Source organism: Xiphias gladius, chromosome 7, assembly GCF_016859285.1.
Source record: "Xiphias gladius isolate SHS-SW01 ecotype Sanya breed wild chromosome 7, ASM1685928v1, whole genome shotgun sequence".
NCBI classification, from domain to species: domain Eukaryota; kingdom Metazoa; phylum Chordata; class Actinopteri; order Istiophoriformes; family Xiphiidae; genus Xiphias; species Xiphias gladius.
The window spans coordinates 14,239,899-14,260,987 of NC_053406.1; the positions used below are offsets into that span (position 1 = coordinate 14,239,899).

At 41.0% G+C, this 21,089-nt stretch overlaps 1 protein-coding gene across 1 annotated transcript; it reads left to right on the forward strand.

Annotated features, from left to right (window-relative positions):
- The first annotated feature begins 500 nt into the window (after positions 1 to 500).
- unc119a (unc-119 homolog a (C. elegans)) lies at positions 501 to 18,074 on the forward strand. The gene is made up of 5 exons (XM_040131327.1): positions 501 to 624; positions 14,673 to 14,803; positions 16,866 to 16,882; positions 17,272 to 17,516; positions 17,697 to 18,074. Exons 1-5 carry the CDS (start codon positions 501 to 503, stop codon positions 17,807 to 17,809), a joined length of 630 nt encoding a protein of 209 aa, XP_039987261.1. The 3' UTR covers positions 17,810 to 18,074.
- The last annotated feature ends 3,015 nt before the right edge of the window (positions 18,075 to 21,089 follow it).

The following is a 21,089-nucleotide window of genomic DNA, read 5'->3' on the forward strand; positions in this document are numbered from 1 at the left end:
GCTGATTTAGCTCCCCTCCCTTCTCCACACAGTGGCAACAGCTTCACGACGTATCGTTTTAGAGTGGTTCCCCTGCGACACAGGTAGAGATAGCTTAGAAGTTCGCCTCTGAGGTGAGAAGTGTTGAGTAATGAGCTGCTGCTCCTGAGCCATGCAGGCGCTGGTGTGCGAGCAGATGACGAGGCGCGCAGACTGTCAGCCACGCACCACAGGATTTGGATTAAATAGCTTGTGAGAGAGCCGATGAGCCTTGAGCGAGGGAGGGAGGGAGCCGAGGGGCCGATGCTTATCTTTTACCGGATCGAGAAAGGGAGGAGGCGCGGAGAATGAGTTATTCTTGTAGCAGCACAGCGCCTGTTTGCTGTGCGGCGTATTAGCCGGCGCGTCACCAAAGGCTCCGACGCAAGTAAATCGGCTCCTGCGGCGACGACGCGGAGAGCATCAGAAAAAGCCTCAGTTCGTGTCAGGTGGCGCGCTGAACAGCACCTCTTCTGCCGGACATGAAAGTGCAGCAAGGCTGCAACTCATCAGACATGGGAATCCCGGTTACAACCGAAGAAGAACTGCGCAGAAACACCGTAATAACGCCCGAGGATGTGCTCGGGCTACAGAAGATCACCAAGAGTAAGTAACCTGCCACTGTCATTGGCACGATGGGAAGAGTAGTTAAGGCCGTATAGTTAGAGCAGATTAGTGCGACCCATCTGCTGTTGCTTCCCCTTTTTTTTTTTTAGTGGATACTGCAACATAACGCGTTCTCTGCGTTAATTTGCTGTTTTTATTGGCTGCCCCGAGGAACTAAACATTGATACCATGGACAGCGACACAGTCTGAAAGGTCCTCAAAGAGTCTCTAAGGCTCAAAATAAGACTAATCACTTTTAACCAGTGTTTATTACAGCCAGTGAGCAGTTATGGGTTTAATGTCTTAACCAAGGACAGTTGCCAGGGATGATCTTAGATAACTGTACTCAAACAGCTTGTCGAGTTCACCTATGTTTCCATTAATGCTGCAGTATGTTTTTTTATATACTGTATGTGTTTGCATGTTTTGTAGGTGTTTGCATCTCTCTGTGTCTGAGTGTGCAGGCACTGAAAGACATTGAAGGTGACTGTATGTACTTCCTGGTGTGCTTCTCAAACCCTGCTAAAAAAAAAAAAAAAAAAAAAAAATGGCTCTTACTACGTCCTCACCACAAGGCACCTGTGGCTCCGAGGTAACAGGTGGCCAGAGATTTGATCCACTGATTACACAGCTCCTCACAGACAGTAGTCAGCTGGAACAAACACAAGAGAAGAATACTATCAGCCTGTTGTTTAACATATTATGGACACCGTTTCCATATTAAGTCATGGAAACAGGACAGGGTACGATGTTAAAGGCTGCAGAGAGACTGCAAGCCAACTAGTTTGCCTGGTTTCAAGCCCCCGTATTAGCAGGGTAGAGTCGGGGAGGAATTCCACAGACTTTGAACAAATCCATCTCAAATCCATCTCATGAGTACTATGAGTACTATGGTATCACACACTGTCACATGGGTGGGTTTTTTTGCTGATAAACTTGGGCTTTTGCCGACCGAGACATTTTATGAAGGTGGTTCAGGCCATTGAATTAGTGAATTGCTGGTGAAACATTGTGAAGTAAGTCCGGTCCAGTGTAGAGTAGTGTACAGTATAAAGTCTGTGGAGGTGGCATGGAGATAGAATTTACTGTTGAGCCACTCCAGACACATAAGGCCTATAGAATACAGTTAGTAAAGAAATGGGATTTTTGTTATCTGCTCCATTAGTCTAATGATGACCATAGCAGATCATTCTTAACTTTAAAAATATGAGTTTGACTCGAGACCTAATTGCTAGCTTTTTTCTGGAGCTTTCAACCTCATCTCAAGATCTCTGTCATAAAATGTGAGCAAAAACAATCATCAGTGACTGTGAGAGGGGATCGAAAGCTCTGAAAATGGCTAGTATAGTGGAACTTTTTTGTGCGTGTAATGATTTTTTTTTCGGTCAAAATCTAATGATATTCTAAATCCTGTCCATACTCCTTTCTTAAACCAAATCTCTAAATACCTATCATAAATAAAACCTCCATTAGATCCCAAAAAACAGTAAATATTTGCACTTTTAATTGTCGCCGTTAGGAATCCGTATGTAAGGTTACCCCACCACCAATATACAAAGAACAGGACCGAATCCTGCTTTCACTCTCAAATTGATTGATTGGTCTTTCAATAAACTGACGGCACAGGAGAGTTATTATTTTTTTCTGACACTGTAAAAGGTTTGTTTGCAACCATTTTCATTAAATCATGTTTACAGCAGCGATTGACAGTGAAATACAGAGCCAAAACCGAACCCCCCCCCCCCCGAACACAAAACAAGACAAATTTAACACCAACTCTCCACTCTCACCCTCTCTCAGACTGTTACATCTGTTTTCATTTGGTACCCCCTCATCAGAAAAAGCAATACTAGGGCTGCGTCAGCGCGATAACACCTAAATCACTCACGATGGTGCAGTAATCTCTGCTCACCACTGACATGTAATCTGGATTATGTCAGGAGGGCTGTAACGCAGCATTCTCAAATGACGCGATACACCTCAGGTAATTAATGACCCAGCAGTCGAAGTGCAAGTGAGTCTGTTTACATTGTGGATATCAGATTAAAAATGTACTCGTGCTCGTGAGCCATTCATTTACTGGCTTCTCACCGCAGTGTGGAATATCCACTAAAAATTAAATGCTTCATGGTCAAAGATGGCATTCGTAACCCGTCAACAATGAAATTTCTTGTCTTTTGAACCATAGCTGGATGATATTTGGGTCTATACGAATTAACTGATGTTGAATCTGCTTCTGTATTTCCAACTGAAATGTCTCCCCCAAGGCCCAACCATTTTAAACGGCAGACCATACAAACGACCTACACCCAAGAGATAAGCATAGAGCGCCGCACAATTCAGGTTCTCGTTTTCTGCTGCAAGAGAAAGGAAATCGCAATCGCAAAAGGGGGAAGCAGAAAATGCCTCCCCCTGCAGTTTAAATGACTTTACCAGTTGTGCTTTTGGGAGGTAAACGCTTCCATTTTGGGGCAGCCCAGCTCCAGTCTTTCACGGTGGTTCAGCGCTGATAAGCGTAGCACAGTGCCTCATTGTCACACAGGCAGAGAGGAGAAGAAACATAATCTAGGCAGACGAGAAGCGCTGCTGTGATATGAAAAATGGCACGTTGTCAGATTACTGTTTACATGATGGTTGATTTATGATATGCAGCCAGCAAGACATAAACAGAAATACTGCTGCTGCCGAATAAATCTTAAGTTTGTAACTGTCATTTTGTGACAGTTATAATGACAAGAATTACAGTAATTACTGATGGACAACACAAGTGTGAAATAGAATTATCCTTGGTTACAAGCAGCTGTTGTTATAATTTTTTATATAAGTGTTTTATCATGTTAAGTGTATTTCTTGGATCATTTTGTGTTGAAATTGTTGTATATTTCACTTTCCTCTCGTCCACCATGCCTCTTTGTGTTTCCATGTAAGTGCATCGGATAGAGCTGTCAGCGCAAGATAATTCGATGAATATTTTTAAATGTAAAGATAAAGACACACTCCTCAGTTGGATCATAGCAACCTCAGACCTCAAGTGAGCTGGCCTATAACTCACTTTCGATGTGCATGAAAAAGCATACAACTGCAGGTGGAGAGGGAGATAAGGTGATGAGGTTGAGCTAGTAGGAGCCTCGTGAAGTCATAAGTTTATTTTTAAGTTGATCAAATCCATTTTTGTTCTCACAAAACCTTAACAAAGCAACAAATAACTGGTAATGACTTTACAATCAGCACAATGTTCGATGAACAGTGACAAGTTTTTCAAGCTTAATTGTTAAAACTGCTCCAATGATCCAGTCTTCATCATGCTGGGGACATGTTCCCCAGACCAATATTCCTTTTATTTTGTTAACAGGGTGGAATTGAAACTACATCTTTCTCATCTATATTCATATCATTGCTTGTCTCTCCCAAAAACACTATTTAGGACAGAAAGAAATTTTAATACTCAAATGTTCTGTACTTTGCAGAATTGACTCTTCCCAAAACTTCCTATGCCAATACACGCTCACAGCATGTGCATCAAGTTTTTGTTTGTTTGTTTGTTTGTTTGTTTCCTTTGCATTTCATGCACTTATTGCAGTTAAGAGACATTTATTTTGTTTCATTTTTCCATATGATAGTCCAGTGCAGATCTCCCTCATTTAGAGAGAGATCACTGTTCCAGTGTTCTGCACATATTTTAAATAAACTGGGGTTTGTGGATTTGAATAAATTGGAAAAAGTTTAAAGTTTCACATTAATTTTATATTAATTTTGTGATAAGACAACAAGGCTTCGTATTGTGAAGGTTGTTCTGTGAGTTTCTTTACCTTTAGAGCTTTATTTACAGCTGTCTTTATTTGTGCATATTTTAGAAAGTAATTTATTTAAGGACTTTCTAAAATAAAGTAATAACTCAATAAGCTGATTGACTTTCACTCCTTAAGTACTTTGCTAAGTAGTTTACTAAGTTGTCAGGGTATGTACAGGTTCTAAACAAAATAAATTATTGCGTCTAAAAGCAAAAGTATTTATAGCTGTTCGGATTGGCCACACTTGAAGATGGGGCAAAAAGCCTGCGGTCATAGAGAGGGACAGGACACGATCACTCAAACAAAATGGGGAAAAGGGGAAGCACTTCTGCAGCTTGCCTTCGAAGGCCTCCATAGTGTTGCAAGTTGTATGCACCAAAATAGACGGAGATAGTTTATAAAGAATGACAAAAGCGAGCTCGAACGAGACGTTCAAACCCTGCCGGCTTTCTCCCCTCCACACTCCTGGCCGGTTGACCCATGAAGCAAACACACTTGTCGGATTTCTTTTTGTTTCAAAAGCTGCAAAAGTTGTCTGACACAGCCCCCGTAACTCCAAGGTCAGAAAGGTGTGGGACGAGTGAATGTCACATGCTACTCAATCCCAGAAGCACTTTGTTTGAAAGCATACTGGTGCCTTTAAGGACACAAAATGAAGTGTCCATCAATAACAAAGGAACGACCATTTATTTTTTTGTTCTATACCTGATTTTAAGCTACTATCATTTAATATTTTCATATTTGATAATAAGAAATCTCCTAAATCTCTTAATAAAAGTCTAGAATACAAAATATCTTGCTTTCAAAGGGTGTGAGTATCAGTGATATTATTTTAGTAGTTCCTCTAATGTTACGCTCTCTTCTGGTCTCACTAGATCCACCATCCAACTGCCTTACTATGCGAGTGAGTAAATTTCCAAACCTTACATAACAGCAACACCAAAATGCTTCCCAAGAACAGATACAGAAGAATAGGAGAAAGATACCTTCACAATGTGAAAAAAACATATTTAAATTATTATGTAATGGGATGGAAGAAGCTCTACCATTTCTCGATCCTCTGTTGTACTATGGTTATTTTCGACTCAAAGGATCTACGTTGGTGTGTAATTGCGCTTCATCCAGACGATTAACTCAGAACAGTTTGGTTCCTTTTACACTAATGGGCGATCAATTATTTGGCCTGTATAAGTATAGGACACAGAGCAGCGCTTTTTCTACGTCAGGCGGGACTTCCACTCTGTGATGTCTGTCAGCACAATAGATACAGCTTTAATTAAAATTGATTGGCGGAGCCGGTTCTTAATCCACCATGCACAGCTGTCACAAGGTTGCTCTTTCAGAGTGATTTGACATGGAGAGAGACGGTTTGTTGCATCCACATCAGTAATCAACACAATCTCATCAACTGTCTTTTACATGTGTTTGGTCTCCCTCTTTAAATCAGGCACTTGTTCTTAGACTCAGAACCATGTCGACTTAATATTACAAATTTTATAACTGTAAAGGCGCATTATGGTATGGCGAAAAACGTTGTACCAGAGTTTGATAGGTTTACTGATCAATACCAGTGATGCAGTGATTACCAGCTGGTGCTGATATTTCTGGCTCGTCATCTGACTGCTTTGTGTTGACATCCCTCACTTCAATCCTGACGTTTGAGAATGTGTGCATTTTGGGTTTTCATTGACAAAACAGGAGAGTGGAGGGAGAAAGACCAATGAGAGATGAATGATCGTAAAGACCTTGTCACTACTGGAGGAGAGTTGTTAAATGCTCGGATGTTTAGACATTTGGCTTGTGATCTTTCCTGTAGCACCTCTGAAACGTTTCTTAATAGAGGCAGAACTACAGGACAAAATACAGAGAGCGGCAGCATTCATTTCTCCACAGTCAGATGTTCCCATAGCTCTCTGCTACTACGTGCCAGATCACTATGTCAGCCAAACGGCTTTCCATTAGTATATAATTATGATGCAGGCTGAAAAGTGTGATGTGTTCGTGGCATTTTCAACAGCTTGAAGACATGTTTTCTTCATTAAGATGCAAGGTTTAAACCAACCTTTACAACAATGTCTACCTGAGTGACCCATCTTTACTGGTTCCATACATCTGTGGGTTATGACTAGATCAACTAAAGAGGGATTTGTTTTTCTCCATGTTTTGTTTGAAGAATATTCAGAGACACCCCCCCACCCCACACTGATACACACACACACACGCACACACACACACACACACACACCCCTCCACCTACCCAAGAGGTTAGCACCAAAACACTCACAAGACACTGTATATCATGTTCTATTCATGTGTGACTAAGGTAGTTTAGCTGAGAGAGTGACTGCCCCACCTTCTCCTGATAGGAGACATCTTCTGAAAGATCTAACTCAGATTAAACAGGGATGATCCTGAACAGAAAGCAGCCAACATCATTCTCTGTTTGTTGTTTTTGTGCAGAGCTGAGAGCTCATTCCTTACCACACAATTTTTATATCTTTATCTATACATGCATTATGGGTACAACTATGCACCCCGTAGACTTACACAAGGACCTTTGGTTCTCATGAATGAAGTTTAAAGACTTCATAAACGCAGACGTCAATTTAAACATAATGAAACAAGGAGCTGTTTTATCCCAGAGCTTATTTTACTTTCTTCTGGGCTCCAGAGAGAGAAATTAGAGCAGCTGAAATTCTGTTGTTGCTTCCAGTAACCTGTCGTACAAAGGGGTTGTAAGTGGGCGCTCACTTGGCGTGGCAGTGATTGCTTGAATCACACACTTATATTTACATGCAGGGTTAGGTCTTAATTTAATTACTATAGAAAAAAGGAATTTAAATCACAAATATTCCACGATTCTACTTTTTTTTACTGAAGATGCAGCATTTATTGACTGATATATATATATGTGTTTTGGAATAACTCTAGTGCAAAATCTTATAGGTGTATATGTAAGCTATTTAGTTAAACACGTGAATACTTTGTAAAACTTTCCCGTTGTTTGATGCTTTGATTTGAACTGTCACTGTCCGCAAGGCTTTTCTCTTTTTAGATCACGTCCACAGACATGAGGGAAAGAGTGGAGGGAGTAAGGTAGACAAATCATTAGTGTCCCTCCAGGTTCCTCTCACAGCCTGATCCTAAATGGGACAGAGTGGTCAGTGTGTGTGTGTGTGTGTGTGTGTGTGTGTGTGTGTGTGTGTGTGTGTGTGTGTGTGTGTGTGTGTGTGTGTGTGTGTACGTGTTTGCACTGTGTCTGCCTGGGGGAGACAGAGGTTGGTTCTTAATCTGTAATGAAGTGGTTTCTTGTGGTTCACCTGGAGAACAGACCCCCCCTTAGTGTGCTACTGATACATTCATGCACGGTGTGGTGCACAGCACAAAATTGCAAGTAACCAAAGCCTACTTATTGAAAAAACCCATTGATCCTTGAGTAGATTTACAAGTATTTCAGGCCAGGTCTTCATCAGTTACGGAGAGTTGGCTTTCTATTCTTTACTTTTGCAGTTTTTCAAGTACTTTTACAAACCTGATTTTCTGATTTGTTGAATTTCCTCCTTTGACAAAAAAAATAAATGAATAGTTTAACGGTTTGGGAAATACACTTTCTTGCTGAGAGTTTAATGAGAAGATCGATACCAGTCTCAGCAGCCGGTTAGCTTAGCTTGGCATAAAGACTGGAAACAGGGGGAAACGAATGAACCGGTTCTTTCCAAAGGTAACAAAATACACCTACCAGTACCTCTGAAAATCACAAGTTATTAAACAAACAAGGTACAGCATGTTAATTAGTGAGACCTGCTGGCGCTAGGTGGATTTTTTACCTTTAAGCTGTTTCTAGACTTAGATATAAGTGTATTTCTCAAAATGTCTACCTATTGGTTTAAGGTTGAAGGAAGCAAAAGGGCTTTTTCTGTCTTTCCATGAAAGGCCTCATGGTTCAGACCTCAGATCACAATATATGTCCTCATAAAACCCACCCGCTGACATACGTTTTTTTTTTTTTTTTTTTCCATTCGGTGATGGAGGCCAGACACACTGAGAGGAAAGAATCTCATCTGCATTCAGCTGCTCATAATGCAACCTCTCTATGAACCTCATAAAACTCTTGCCAGTTTGCCTACAGGTTCTATTAACCGAGAGACATGAAACAGCCTGCCATACACAGGTGCACTGTACATCACAAGGTGAACATCAAGGTTTAATGCTAATGACACTGGCTGCCTTTGGCTATGGACTATTTTAACGTGAAGACAAGTAAACATGTCTGCATTGTTCTTCCTCATGTTGTGGGATTGATTCAACAGACAGTCTCAGCACTGATCTGAGACCACAGAGTTAAATGGAAAGAATAAGGCATGTGAAGTCAATCCCTGTGGCTGAAAGTCTGTAACTCCGGGCTAATCTTGAGAATTAAGGAGCTATAAGTGGCAGCCCGCTTGCTCTTCATGAATGCCACTCTGGTGTCAGACAGGCTCTGTGTATCTGAATAAAGGAACACAGCATGACTCAAGACTTGGTGCTAATTATACTGCCTTTACAGGGGCTGCTACCAAAGGGATCTTTCAGGACTGCTTTGATTTTTGATTTTTGATTCCAGTACAGTGAAAATTTATTATGTTTAACAAAAATCTGCTGTTGATCACTTGGGTCTATGACTAACGTGTTTACACAGATGAGATCGATTGTTTGAAACCACACAACAAAATCCTTTGCAGTGCTAAGAGCAAGAAATTAGATACATGGAAATCGCAGTAAGCCGTGAAAGTAAATCCAGAATTGTACATTCGTCCTCTGGGTGAGAGTAGAAAGACCGGTGTATTATTATGGCAGATCATCTGTGCTGAGAGTTAACGACATGTTTGTCCGACAGGGACAATAAAGTATATTAAAATCTTTCATGTTATACTGTAACTGAAGTGTCTGTTGGAACACATCCTCGTGATAATCTGCATCAAATCTGCACAATCCTATTCCCCGAGTGCTTGAGGGTTGTGAAATCAGGCTAAAGGTAGGGCCTCTATAGGAGGAGGCCTCAGGTATACCTTCATCAGATCCCAGACGTTGAGCATTTCATTTGCATACCACTGATGCCTAACCCAAGATACTCTTCTTTTGATTCGTTGCTGCACATTGTTGTTGCGGAGCAGCCAGGTGGATGAGGGGAAGGGAAAAAACAGACTAATCGAACTGGCACACTATCAGAAGGAGCGTTGCTAGGTGACAGTGTTGAAGGAAGTGAAGTGGAGCACTTTGTGTGTGCGTTTATGTGTGTGTGTGTGTGTGTGTGTGTGTGTGTGTGTGTGTGTGTGTGTGTGTGTGTGTGTGTGTGTGTGTGTGTGTGTGTGTGTGTGTGTGTGTGTGTGTGTGTGTACGTGAAAGAAACAAGGAAAAAAGAAAGAATGAACTAAGGTATGAAATGCATATCATGGTGTTTTCGGATTACTGTCCTGGAGTAATCCTACTCTCATAGTGCCAAGACACTGTGATTCAGTGTTAGATGCTATGTTTTTGCATAAATGCAGAGTTTTAGCAGTGATAATTCCTCCCATCACTATCTTTTCCTGTTAGAAGAGGAACAGTGACTTTGGCAACATTGCCTGCGGTGTGCTTTCCCTTTTTACAACAAAAAGAGTTAACTCTCAAAGGAATAGTTTGACATTTTGGGAAATGCACTTGATCACTTTCTTGCAGGGAGTTAAATGAGAAGCTCTATACCACTCTCATGTAAGTATGGAAAATATGAAGCCACAGCTACAAGCCAGTTAGATTAGCTTAGCATAATTTTTCCCCAAATGTCCAACGATTCTTTGGTTCTGCCTCGGGAAAGCTTTCTCCATTACTTCACCCACCTGTTCCTAACATGCAGTGATGGGGATTTTTCACCCTAGTTCCTAATGAAAAGCTTCCATATTGAGGTCTGTTGATCATTCTGAATATTCATGGCATTGTTTCTGCAAAGACATGCTGCACGATATTTTGTTAAAATGTACATTTTTAGAGCTGTGAGCATCTACATGGTTAGATGTAATCATATGTTTTTTAGTCATTTGCGTAGATCCTTTTCACACATTTCCCACTATAGCTGTATTCATTATCAGAACCAAATGAGCAAGATATTATTTTTGATTATCAAGTCCTGAAAAAAGTATGAATTATAAAATATAATCCCTCTCACAGGCTGTGTTTAAATGAACTATGATTGCTTGGTTGGTGGATTCCTCCTAGCCGTATGTTTTCAGAAACCAGACAAATGAGAATGTTTTGCCCGAAATAAGAGATGTAGCATGTAATAAGCCTAAATATTCCCAGGTGGAAGCCTAGGTATCTGTTATTACTGTGAAAAAAGACAAACTGCAGCATTTAAAGAAGCTACATTCATCAGATACAGTAGTAAAGACGGTTTAATTTGTCTTTCCTCAAATATGCATTCTCCTCATTTCATCTGTGTCATCACTAACTCTCTCCTCATTAAGTTTGTGTATTTTGCTCCTGTTCTCTCCCCACAGATCACATCTCATTTTGTTGTCACTGAATAGCGAATATCTGAAAAGGGCAGAGTTTTGTTTTTGTTTTTTTTGCCCCCTACAAATCCCTGGAAGACAGTACAGTCGGTTGCCGTCAAGCTATTCTGTGGTGTAGTGAGCTTCTGTAGGAGTGGATTCTTGCACTGGACTGGTTGAAAGTGATTTAATTGGCTGTGCTGTCGGATGAAATGCTCCATCTGTCTTTTTCAGCAGGTTTGGCAAGTAGCCATCTCTGATTCACAAAATCCATCTATCAGTCATCTGCCCACAAAGAGAGCGAGCTCAGTGATAGCTGCACAAGATGCATTCAGAGTACTCTGGCAACAGATTTTTAAACAATTAACAGTGTATCAATTACCTCTATTGATACATTGATATGATGTACAGTTTAGGGAGGAACATCAGTGTCCTCAGAAGGTGTTTAAGCAAGTTAAAAATAATAAGTAAGTGTAATGGTTGTGATGAATTCTGTGTTCATTTAACTCAGCTAAAACAGAGAATTAGGTTCAGACAACTGTCATAAACGGCAGATTCTGTCACAGTTTTACAAATGAGAAACTGATCATTCCTACACATTTTACTAACCCTTTATTAATCCTATGAATTTAACTATTATTAATCCTATTAAATGTCATATTACAATATGACTTGACTTTAATGACCACACAAAAAGCTGGAGGTGGCAGTATTTGTTGTCAGTTCACAGTGACAGCAGTATTAGACATAGACAAATGTCATCATAACATATTACATAAATCCTCCACTGTGAAAATCATGTTGAGAATGCAGTGACATTAGCTAGTTTGGATTAAATTAAGGATACTTACAATTAATTCTCCGTCCCGTCTGCATTTTTACATCACTCATCTACTGTCATATTAAATAGGCGCAGTAAAAAAAAGTATTGCTAGGTACAAATCATGTCATAGATGCCTATATTTTTAGGATGAGTATCCTAAGTGGTGAACAGACTTGCCATGATCATATCTGTGAACTGAAGCGAGAACAGTATTTGATCAAGTTTATGATTGTTCTCTTCTAGTCAAGATGATTTGAACTCCTGTGGTCATTTCAAACTAACTCTCTGCAGTGATTACATCCAGGCCACACAGCCCGCAGGAACTCTATAAATAGTGTGTGAAAGTTTTTTCTTGCTGTAGCTTTGAAAGAAACACAGTCCCAGACTAAAAGTAGGCTCATAGTAATATTCTCAGAGCAGATAAGCGCCTCGCATCAAATGACCTGGCACTAGAGGGCACTGCATCAGACAGCAGCTCTCTAACCCTCTTACTGTAGTTTGGGAGGCAACATAGAAAGACTTATCGTTTTTGAGCCAGAGAAGCTTTATGTGGAAATGTCTTGACCAGTCTCGTGACGTTCACCATGGAAACGCTCCTCTCGCGTCCACAATGTGTTGACGTGAAAACATCAGCGGGGATGAGCCCTGTGCACTCCGCAACGCATGTGCAAGGGGATGCAACAGCCGCAAGTGTATATAACTTGCACATAAAAATACACGTGTATGTGCATTCTCTGCACATACAGTTATTTCTAATTGATCCATTAGCTCTTGACAATTTTTACAAATGTAGTCATCCAAGACGTGGTTGCTAATGGTTAACAACTGGGGCTATTGAATTATTTCTGATATTAGTTTTTAATTGGCATATTTTATGTCTGTTGCTTTATTTGCTGTGAAGTCATTTGCTATACAAATAAACTTACTCACTCAGACATCACAAGATCCATTTGTATGGTAAAGTGCTGAGAAACACTAATACAGCACACTCTCACCGCTGTTCCGTTGATAAGGTTTGTCAGGTCATGCCTGTGGGTTGACAATGATGCGGTCTGACTTCATCACTTCTGGAAATAATATATTTGCATTTAAATTATCTAATTAGTCAGTGGCATTTTCTCTGCACAAGTGTCAGAGCTTAAGAACGGGACACTGCGATCTTTGCTGTAGTTTCAATGTCGGAAGCTTTGCGGGTTTCATCTTCAATTAATCTGTGATATTCACCTTGCTTTACACCGGTGTTCAAAATATGCCGTCCACCGTGTTAAATAGTGGGCTTTAAATAGCGCTGTTTCACAAGAGGGACGTTTTTAGATAAGGTGTCAGGTATACTGTGCTGTACTTTATGAAAAGGTCTATAAATATCTTAAAGCAGGTGGCTGAGCCTGTGTGGCCCCATCTGCTCCCTAACCCTCGGAAAATGTAGAGGATGCAGCCGTGTGTGTGTGTGTGTGTGTGTGTGTGTGTGTGTGTGTGTGTGTGTGTGTGTGTGTGTGTGTGTGTGTGTGTGTGTGTGTGTGTGTGACCATATGCATGTGCATGAATACATAGATGCTTTTATGTGTGTTGATGATAAAGTCATTGTAACTTTTGACCTCCATTATTGTTCCTTGACTGTCTTTTTAAATGTGTTATATGAAAGCATCAGTAACAAAGACCCTTCGACACTTATGCAACACAGACTGCCAATAATAACTGCCCTTAACATAACCCTAATGAGATAGTAAGTGCGTGTATGTATGTGTGTGTGTGTGCAAGTGTGTATCTGTGTGTGTGTGTGTGTGTGTGTGTGTGTGTGTGTGTGTGTGTGTGTGTGTGTGTGTGTGTGTGTGTGTGTGTTTCCCAGCTAGTCGGTCCATGTGATGGTAAAACACAGTAAGCCTCTTACATCTAATCCTGCCCTGTTGGGAGGGGCGTGTCTCACACATGCTTACACATGCACACATAAATGGATACACACACACTCACAAACACACACACACACACACACACACACACACACACACACACACACAGTGACAGCATGACCAAATCTGTCACCCTGCTCAGGATACTTGGGTTTCTGTCTTCCAGTGGGCTTTTGCTGTTCAATGCAAACAAAGTCTGTTGGAGAAATGCAATAACACGTGCAAATAAACATTCACTATCACAGCTATGAAGCAAACCATCCAGTTCACCAACAGCAGGACAAGAGAGAGAAACTTTACACTGACTCACCCTAACAGACGGTGCAGGCTCACAGTGAGAGAACCTAAACAGGTGGATTTCTGTGAGCTTTTCCTTCCAAGAATCAAGGGGTCAAAGGATAAAAGGTTTCGTGTAATATACAGATTTCAAAGCCCTCAGAGGCATATTGGTCATTTTGGCCTTTAAAAATAAAACTGAATTGAATTGACTCTTTTGATATGTATGTGCAAACTGACAACAAGATTAATTTACTCACATACCAGAAGAATTAGGACTGATTCTTTGTTCATTTTAAATTGGATGGATATGTTTAACTCTTAGTCGCCCATCCCCCTTGAATGGGCCTGACAGTTCACAATGTGTGGCCTGCACTGCTCTCCGGGCTTTTATTAGAGCAGCCAAGGTTCTCAGAGAGTTTGTTCTTATTGTCTGTGTCATTTTCTTGGCGCAGGGACAGATCGGAAATAGTTTCCCAGGCATTACTGTGAGGTTAAAGTGGTGAGCTTCCAAAAAAAAAGGCCAGTAGAATGTATTGTAGTGTAAATTCTCTCTGTTCAGACAGATTAACAACAGATTATACTGTATCCTGGCAGAGTTTTTCATTAATTGACAGCTTGCTGCCTGATATGAAAGGTTTGCTGTATTGACAGTGATATGATTAACAAAAAAAAAAAAAAATAGACTGTTTGTAGCTGTGTGTGTGAGTACAGTCTAAAGGCTCTTTTCTCTCTTTTTTTTCAGATTACCTTTGTTCTCCCGAGGAAAATGTCCACATGATCGACTTCACCAGGTTTAAGATCCGTGACATGGAAACAGGGACAGTCCTGTTTGAGATAACTAAACCTCCAACAGAGAGAGAGAGAGAGAGAGAGAGAGAGAGAGAGAGAGAGAGAGAGAGAGAGAGAGAGAGAGAGAGAGAGAGAGAGAGAGAGAGAGAGAGAGAGAGAGAGAGAGAGAGAGAGAGAGAGAGAGAGAGAGAGAGAGAGAGAGAGAGAGAGAGAGAGAGAGAGAGAGAGAGAGAGAGAGAGAGAGAGAGAGAGAGAGAGAGAGAGAGAGAGAGAGAGAGAGAGAGAGAGAGAGAGAGAGAGAGAGAGAGAGAGAGAGAGAGAGAGAGAGAGAGAGAGAGAGAGAGAGAGAGAGAGAGAGAGAGAGAGAGAGAGAGAGAGAGAGAGAGAGAGAGAGAGAGAGAGAGAGAGAGAGAGAGAGAGAGAGAGAGAGAGAGAGAGAGAGAGAGAGAGAGAGAGAGAGAGAGAGAGAGAGAGAGAGAGAGAGAGAGAGAGAGAGAGAGAGAGAGAGAGAGAGAGAGAGAGAGAGAGAGAGAGAGAGAGAGAGAGAGAGAGAGAGAGAGAGAGAGAGAGAGAGAGAGAGAGAGAGAGAGAGAGAGAGAGAGAGAGAGAGAGAGAGAGAGAGAGAGAGAGAGAGAGAGAGAGAGAGAGAGAGAGAGAGAGAGAGAGAGAGAGAGAGAGAGAGAGAGAGAGAGAGAGAGAGAGAGAGAGAGAGAGAGAGAGAGAGAGAGAGAGAGAGAGAGAGAGAGAGAGAGAGAGAGAGAGAGAGAGAGAGAGAGAGAGAGAGAGAGAGAGAGAGAGAGAGAGAGAGAGAGAGAGAGAGAGAGAGAGAGAGAGAGAGAGAGAGAGAGAGAGAGAGAGAGAGAGAGAGAGAGAGAGAGAGAGAGAGAGAGAGAGAGAGAGAGAGAGAGAGAGAGAGAGAGAGAGAGAGAGAGAGAGAGAGAGAGAGAGAGAGAGAGAGAGAGAGAGAGAGAGAGAGAGAGAGAGAGAGAGAGAGAGAGAGAGAGAGAGAGAGAGAGAGAGAGAGAGAGAGAGAGAGAGAGAGAGAGAGAGAGAGAGAGAGAGAGAGAGAGAGAGAGAGAGAGAGAGAGAGAGAGAGAGAGAGAGAGAGAGAGAGAGAGAGAGAGAGAGAGAGAGAGAGAGAGAGAGAGAGAGAGAGAGAGAGAGAGAGAGAGAGAGAGAGAGAGAGAGAGAGATAGAGAGAGACAGCGAGAGAGGGAGAGAGAGAGAGAGAGAGAGAGAGAGAGAGAGAGAGAGAGAGAGAGAGAGAGAGAGAGAGAGAGAGAGAGAGAGAGAGAGAGAGAGAGAGAGAGAGAGAGAGAGAGAGAGAGAGAGAGAGAGAGAGAGAGAGAGAGAGAGAGAGAGAGAGAGAGAGAGAGAGAGAGAGAGAGAGAGAGAGAGAGAGAGAGAGAGAGAGAGAGAGAGAGAGAGAGAGAGAGATAGAGAGAGAGAGAGAGAGAGAGAGAGAGAGGGAGACGTGTGTTCTGAGACGTTGGACAAGCTCATTGATGCAATAATGTCCATTCAACCTTGCTGCTCTGACAGAAGACACACACCGGATGTAGGTGTGTGGGCTTCAGTGTGTGACGACAGGCTGATGAGTGTGAACACGCAGAGCAGCCCGGCCCACCTGCTGAGTCAGAGACCGAATAGCTGTCAGTGGTCCTGAGTAGTGTTCATCATCAGACTCCTACTCTGTGACTGACTGCAGATTTCAAACCAATCCAACAACTGACTCACCTAGATAATCTATGTCGAATGAAAAAACTCAATGTAGATTAAATATAATGTGTTTTATGCACCATATAATTATATAGGCTTTATGTTTTTATTTACACAGCACATGAGAAAAGATATGTGTTGACTGTAGCTCTGGAAAGCCAGTTTAAATGATCATTTTACATAGTTTTTGTTGTCATTTTTATCTGAAATCATTACAATGTGTTATGCGCGTTTCAATAATTACTGAGTTTTGGCAACGTAGTGACATTGTTCAAAAGGGGTCAGATGGGGCAACAACATGGAGAGTCTATCAAACGGGTTGTAAACAAAACTCCCAGGTTGGTCAAACTTTTGTCAAAGAAAAAGAAAGGCGACCAGTAAAATTATTATCCACTTCCTGCTTCAACTTTGACCTAATAGCCCCATTTGTGACCCTGACGGTCCGTACATTACTACATGATTCAGTCACACAGCGTTCCTTACACAAACTTCTGGGGGGGGATCAAAATCAAACCATTACTTTTTTTTACCCTTTTTTTTTGTCTAGAAAGGTAAAATGTTCGAAGACGCAACCTGCTCCTGGATAACTGGGTAAAAATACTGTTTAGAAAATCCGATCAGCAGCTGGAGTTTTTGCAACCTGTGGGATCATTTGACTGCTCGTTTTTATTGCCCCGATGGACCTTGTTGTAATGATGTTGCTGCGTTCACATAGGTCAGCAGCTACTTTTGTAAGTAAAACGTTATCATAACCGTTACAAGTGACGGCCAACACTACCAAACTAAGTTGAAATAAACCAGAATCAACCTGTGAAGTTTACCTGACCTTTGAGCAGTCCCCAAAAATTTGAATTTTCATTGGGTTTCCAGGTTGGTAAATGTATTTTCTCCCTGTATCTCTGCAGGGTGGAGTTCACAGTGGGTGACACCCCCATCAACAACTTCCGGATGATTGAGAGACACTACTTCCGCGATCAGCTGCTCAAGAGCTTTGATTTCGAGTTCGGCTTCTGCATGCCCAGCAGCAAGAACACATGCGAGCACATTTACGAGTTCCCCGCGCTCTCTGAGGAAATCAGTGAGTGTCGCGACAGTCTCACACACACACACACACACACACACACACACACACACACACACACACACACACACACACACACACACACACGTAATCACAAGAGACAAATAAACCCACACAGAGCCAGAGCAGGATCTGATGTTACAAAATCCTGAGTGTTGTGTATTTCTTCTCTCAAAGTGCGTGAGATGATCCTGCACCCTTACGAGACGCAGTCTGACAGCTTCTACTTTGTGGACAACAAGCTGGTGATGCACAACAAGGCAGATTATTCCTACAGTGGGGGGCCATAGGAACACCTCCAGCCCTCCACCCTTTACTCTTCCCCGTTCTAGACGTTTTCCATGATCCAGGTACCACTTCAGGACCAGAATCAGATGAACTGATGGACAAGTCACTGGAATTAAACACTCTTGTCTCACTCCTGTTAGCTCCATGTATTTCCATTCAGGTATTCAGCCACCTGACCTGTCAGATCTCTCCCTCTGCCTCTTTGCAGGAACGTTGAATTCTGCCAGTTTTATCATCAGTCTGCATCAGTGTGTGTGCGCGAGTGTGTGTGGGCAGTAAACACATGCAGTGTCTGTACATACTGTTGATTTCACTCTGTATATGTGGGCTCCACTTGATCATCAGGAAAACATTGATTAATTTGCATTTGCATTTTTAAATTGTGTTTTCATCGCCGTCAATAAGAGGAGGAAAAGGAGACAGTGAGTCTTGCTTGTCCTGAAACACACCACAAGACAAAGAGAAAAATTAAAATTAAGTTACCCTAAATAAAGTTTATTAATAATTCATCTATTCGGATTTATATTTACATAGTTTGTATAGGAATCTCATTACATTTTTACTCCTGAAGGTTTTTAAATTTGTAGTAGCACACATCTGAATGACTAAGTCCTCCTCCCATGATCTATCATTGTTCAGTTGAATGACAAACAGAGTTGTGTACTTTGTCTATGTGAATGTGTCATTTGTTTTATGTCGTCATGTTCATAGGACTACTACATCAGGAGTATTTTTTAAATAGCCATTTTGAAGTGTCAGAAAACATGCATTAGCCAAAAGTCAAAGGTCAGATACCAATTTTGATATCCAGGATGTTCTCTGTAGTATTGAACACTATGTATACTTTATGATTAATGTTTTAAGTATAAAATTAAAAAGTATGTAAAGTTTTGACAGCTGAAATTTCATCACTGCAATGAATATGGGATTTTTTCAAAATCCTGATATACATTGTTTTTTTTTTCTTCTTTTCTCACAAAAGGTGAAGCATAACATTGAAAGAGAAAAATAAATGATATGGTAAAAATCATGTTGAGCAGGCAATAGATTATCAATACAATGAAGAATATTAACGGTCAGAATCAGTACGAAGATAATTCCTTTAAAAGCTTATCCTATCAAAGTTTAATGAATGAAAATCAAGGAACTATAAGCCACAGCTTAAGCATACTGCTGGCACTGCGTTGTTTTCTTTTTGTCAGCTGAATTTCATTACATTAACTGGTGAGAAGGAAGGGATTTATTTCAAAAATAATGAAGTTGCCAGATGTTCATTCAGTTGTTTAAATTTAATACTTTATCTTCAAGATACAGGTTTTGAAATCTACCCTTTTCCAACAATGACTTTAAGAGCACTGCTTAAAGATCCCATCCAGACATTTTTTTAAGACATAAAAAAGTACTTTCCTTTACATCTGATACATCTGTGAAGATTCTCATTCGATCCAGTTCATGGTATTCTGTAAGTGCCATGCGAAGGCAACTGGACTTTCTTGAAGTTCTTGAAGACGTCGCGCCTCTCATCCAAAAGGCCTCTTCAGTTCAAATTGACTAGTGGGGGGGGGGGTTCCAGGTAAATATCCTCTGGTGAGATCAGCAGGTCACAAGTCGTGGACCCTCTCACTATGTGAGTCGTCAGGATCACATGGGTCAAGGTGTGGATGGGTGCTAACACCCTGAGGGTCATTAGGGTGACAACTGAATCGTCGACCCACCCTGCCATCAACTGAGTGGTCACATGAGTCCTGGTGTGGACGGGTGTTCAGCTGTCTGGGGAGTGAAATTTGAAATGCACTGTAGGTGGCTGACAGGTGGCGTCTCAGACCATCTCCTCCGTTTAGTGACGGTTGTTCCAGATTGACTAAAATGGCCTGTCTCACTCCTCTTTCAAACCATTGGTCTTCTCTGGCCAAAATGTGTAGATCACTGTCCTGAAAAGATGATCCTGGGACAAGAGTGAATTGTGGGTCATCTGATATAGTTTTTCCACAAAATAGATCTAAAACCTCGTTTAAGATTATTAAAATTTCTACTACTTCTCCCTCATGAAAAAATATAGAATCTTTAAATGACAGTATAATGGCTCCTATAAGAGTGCCATTCAAAAGCTGTATACTCAGTCCTCCAGAGCTATTGTCCAATGTACTAAATTTGATTTACCTGTAGATATTAGATTAGATCTTTTTGACAGCTTAGTCACACCACTTATGTTGTATACATGTGAAGTCTGGGGAAAACGACACATAAAACTCCTTACGTATAGGCAACCCTAAAAGTTCAACTATTGTCTGTTTTTAAAGCTAAGCTACAGAAAGCAAGATGTCTCCTACTTAAAAAAAATCTTGTTGGGACACGTGTCAAACTCAGATTCAAGTTGAGCACAGAGAAACTTTCCAACTTCAGCAAACTTTAAGTGTCAAACTCTGCATTTTCCTGAAGTGAAGGTTAAACATCCAAGTGAAGTAATAATGAGCAGAACACATTTCTAAGTTGAAGAGAACTTAAAAATATTCATCTTTACTTACAAATATATATATCACACTTTAATCCGTTTATGACAATACTTATGCATAAACAAGGGTTGTTGAAACTGTGTAACCCAAAGTTTTTAAATAATTCCTGCACGTGGTCACTTTACTGTGTTTTTCTCATGTTTATCAGGCTACTTAATGTAGGAGACATAAGTAGCAAAACAGACAGAAAGTAAGAGATGTGGCTGTTCCATCAGAGGAACAAGCTGCCGGTCACAAAGTGTCTTTTGCTGCCATCTTCTGTGACAGCAGTCTTACTGCACGGTTGCCATGACACCGCCCACAGTATCACCATTCATCAGGCATCATAATTAGACATCAGTGTAAACAAACCGAGGGCTTTTCCTGTGCCGAACCCATATCGCAGTGGAGCCAGTGAGTGTATAATATACAATACACAATCTCTCAGGTTTGATTGTAATACAAATAATATGATATCATGTTGAACATATTCACATATGTGATGTTTAAGCACCCGGGTAATGTTTTTTCTGCCCTCTAATCAGAGACTGACTGTCATTACAGTTTTAGGTTGCAGCCAGTTCATAGTAAGGTGCTTAAGCACAGGGCATCCTCTAGCATTTTACGTGTGTTTGTGTTTTTTTTTTTTTTAAGCTCTAATATTGAAGAAACAAACCCTTGGAAATAGATAACAAATAAAGCAATTCATTATCTGACATGAACTGACTAAAAGAACTGATGAAAATAACAGGCAAAAATACACCAATTTATTAACGCATCAATAAAGTGA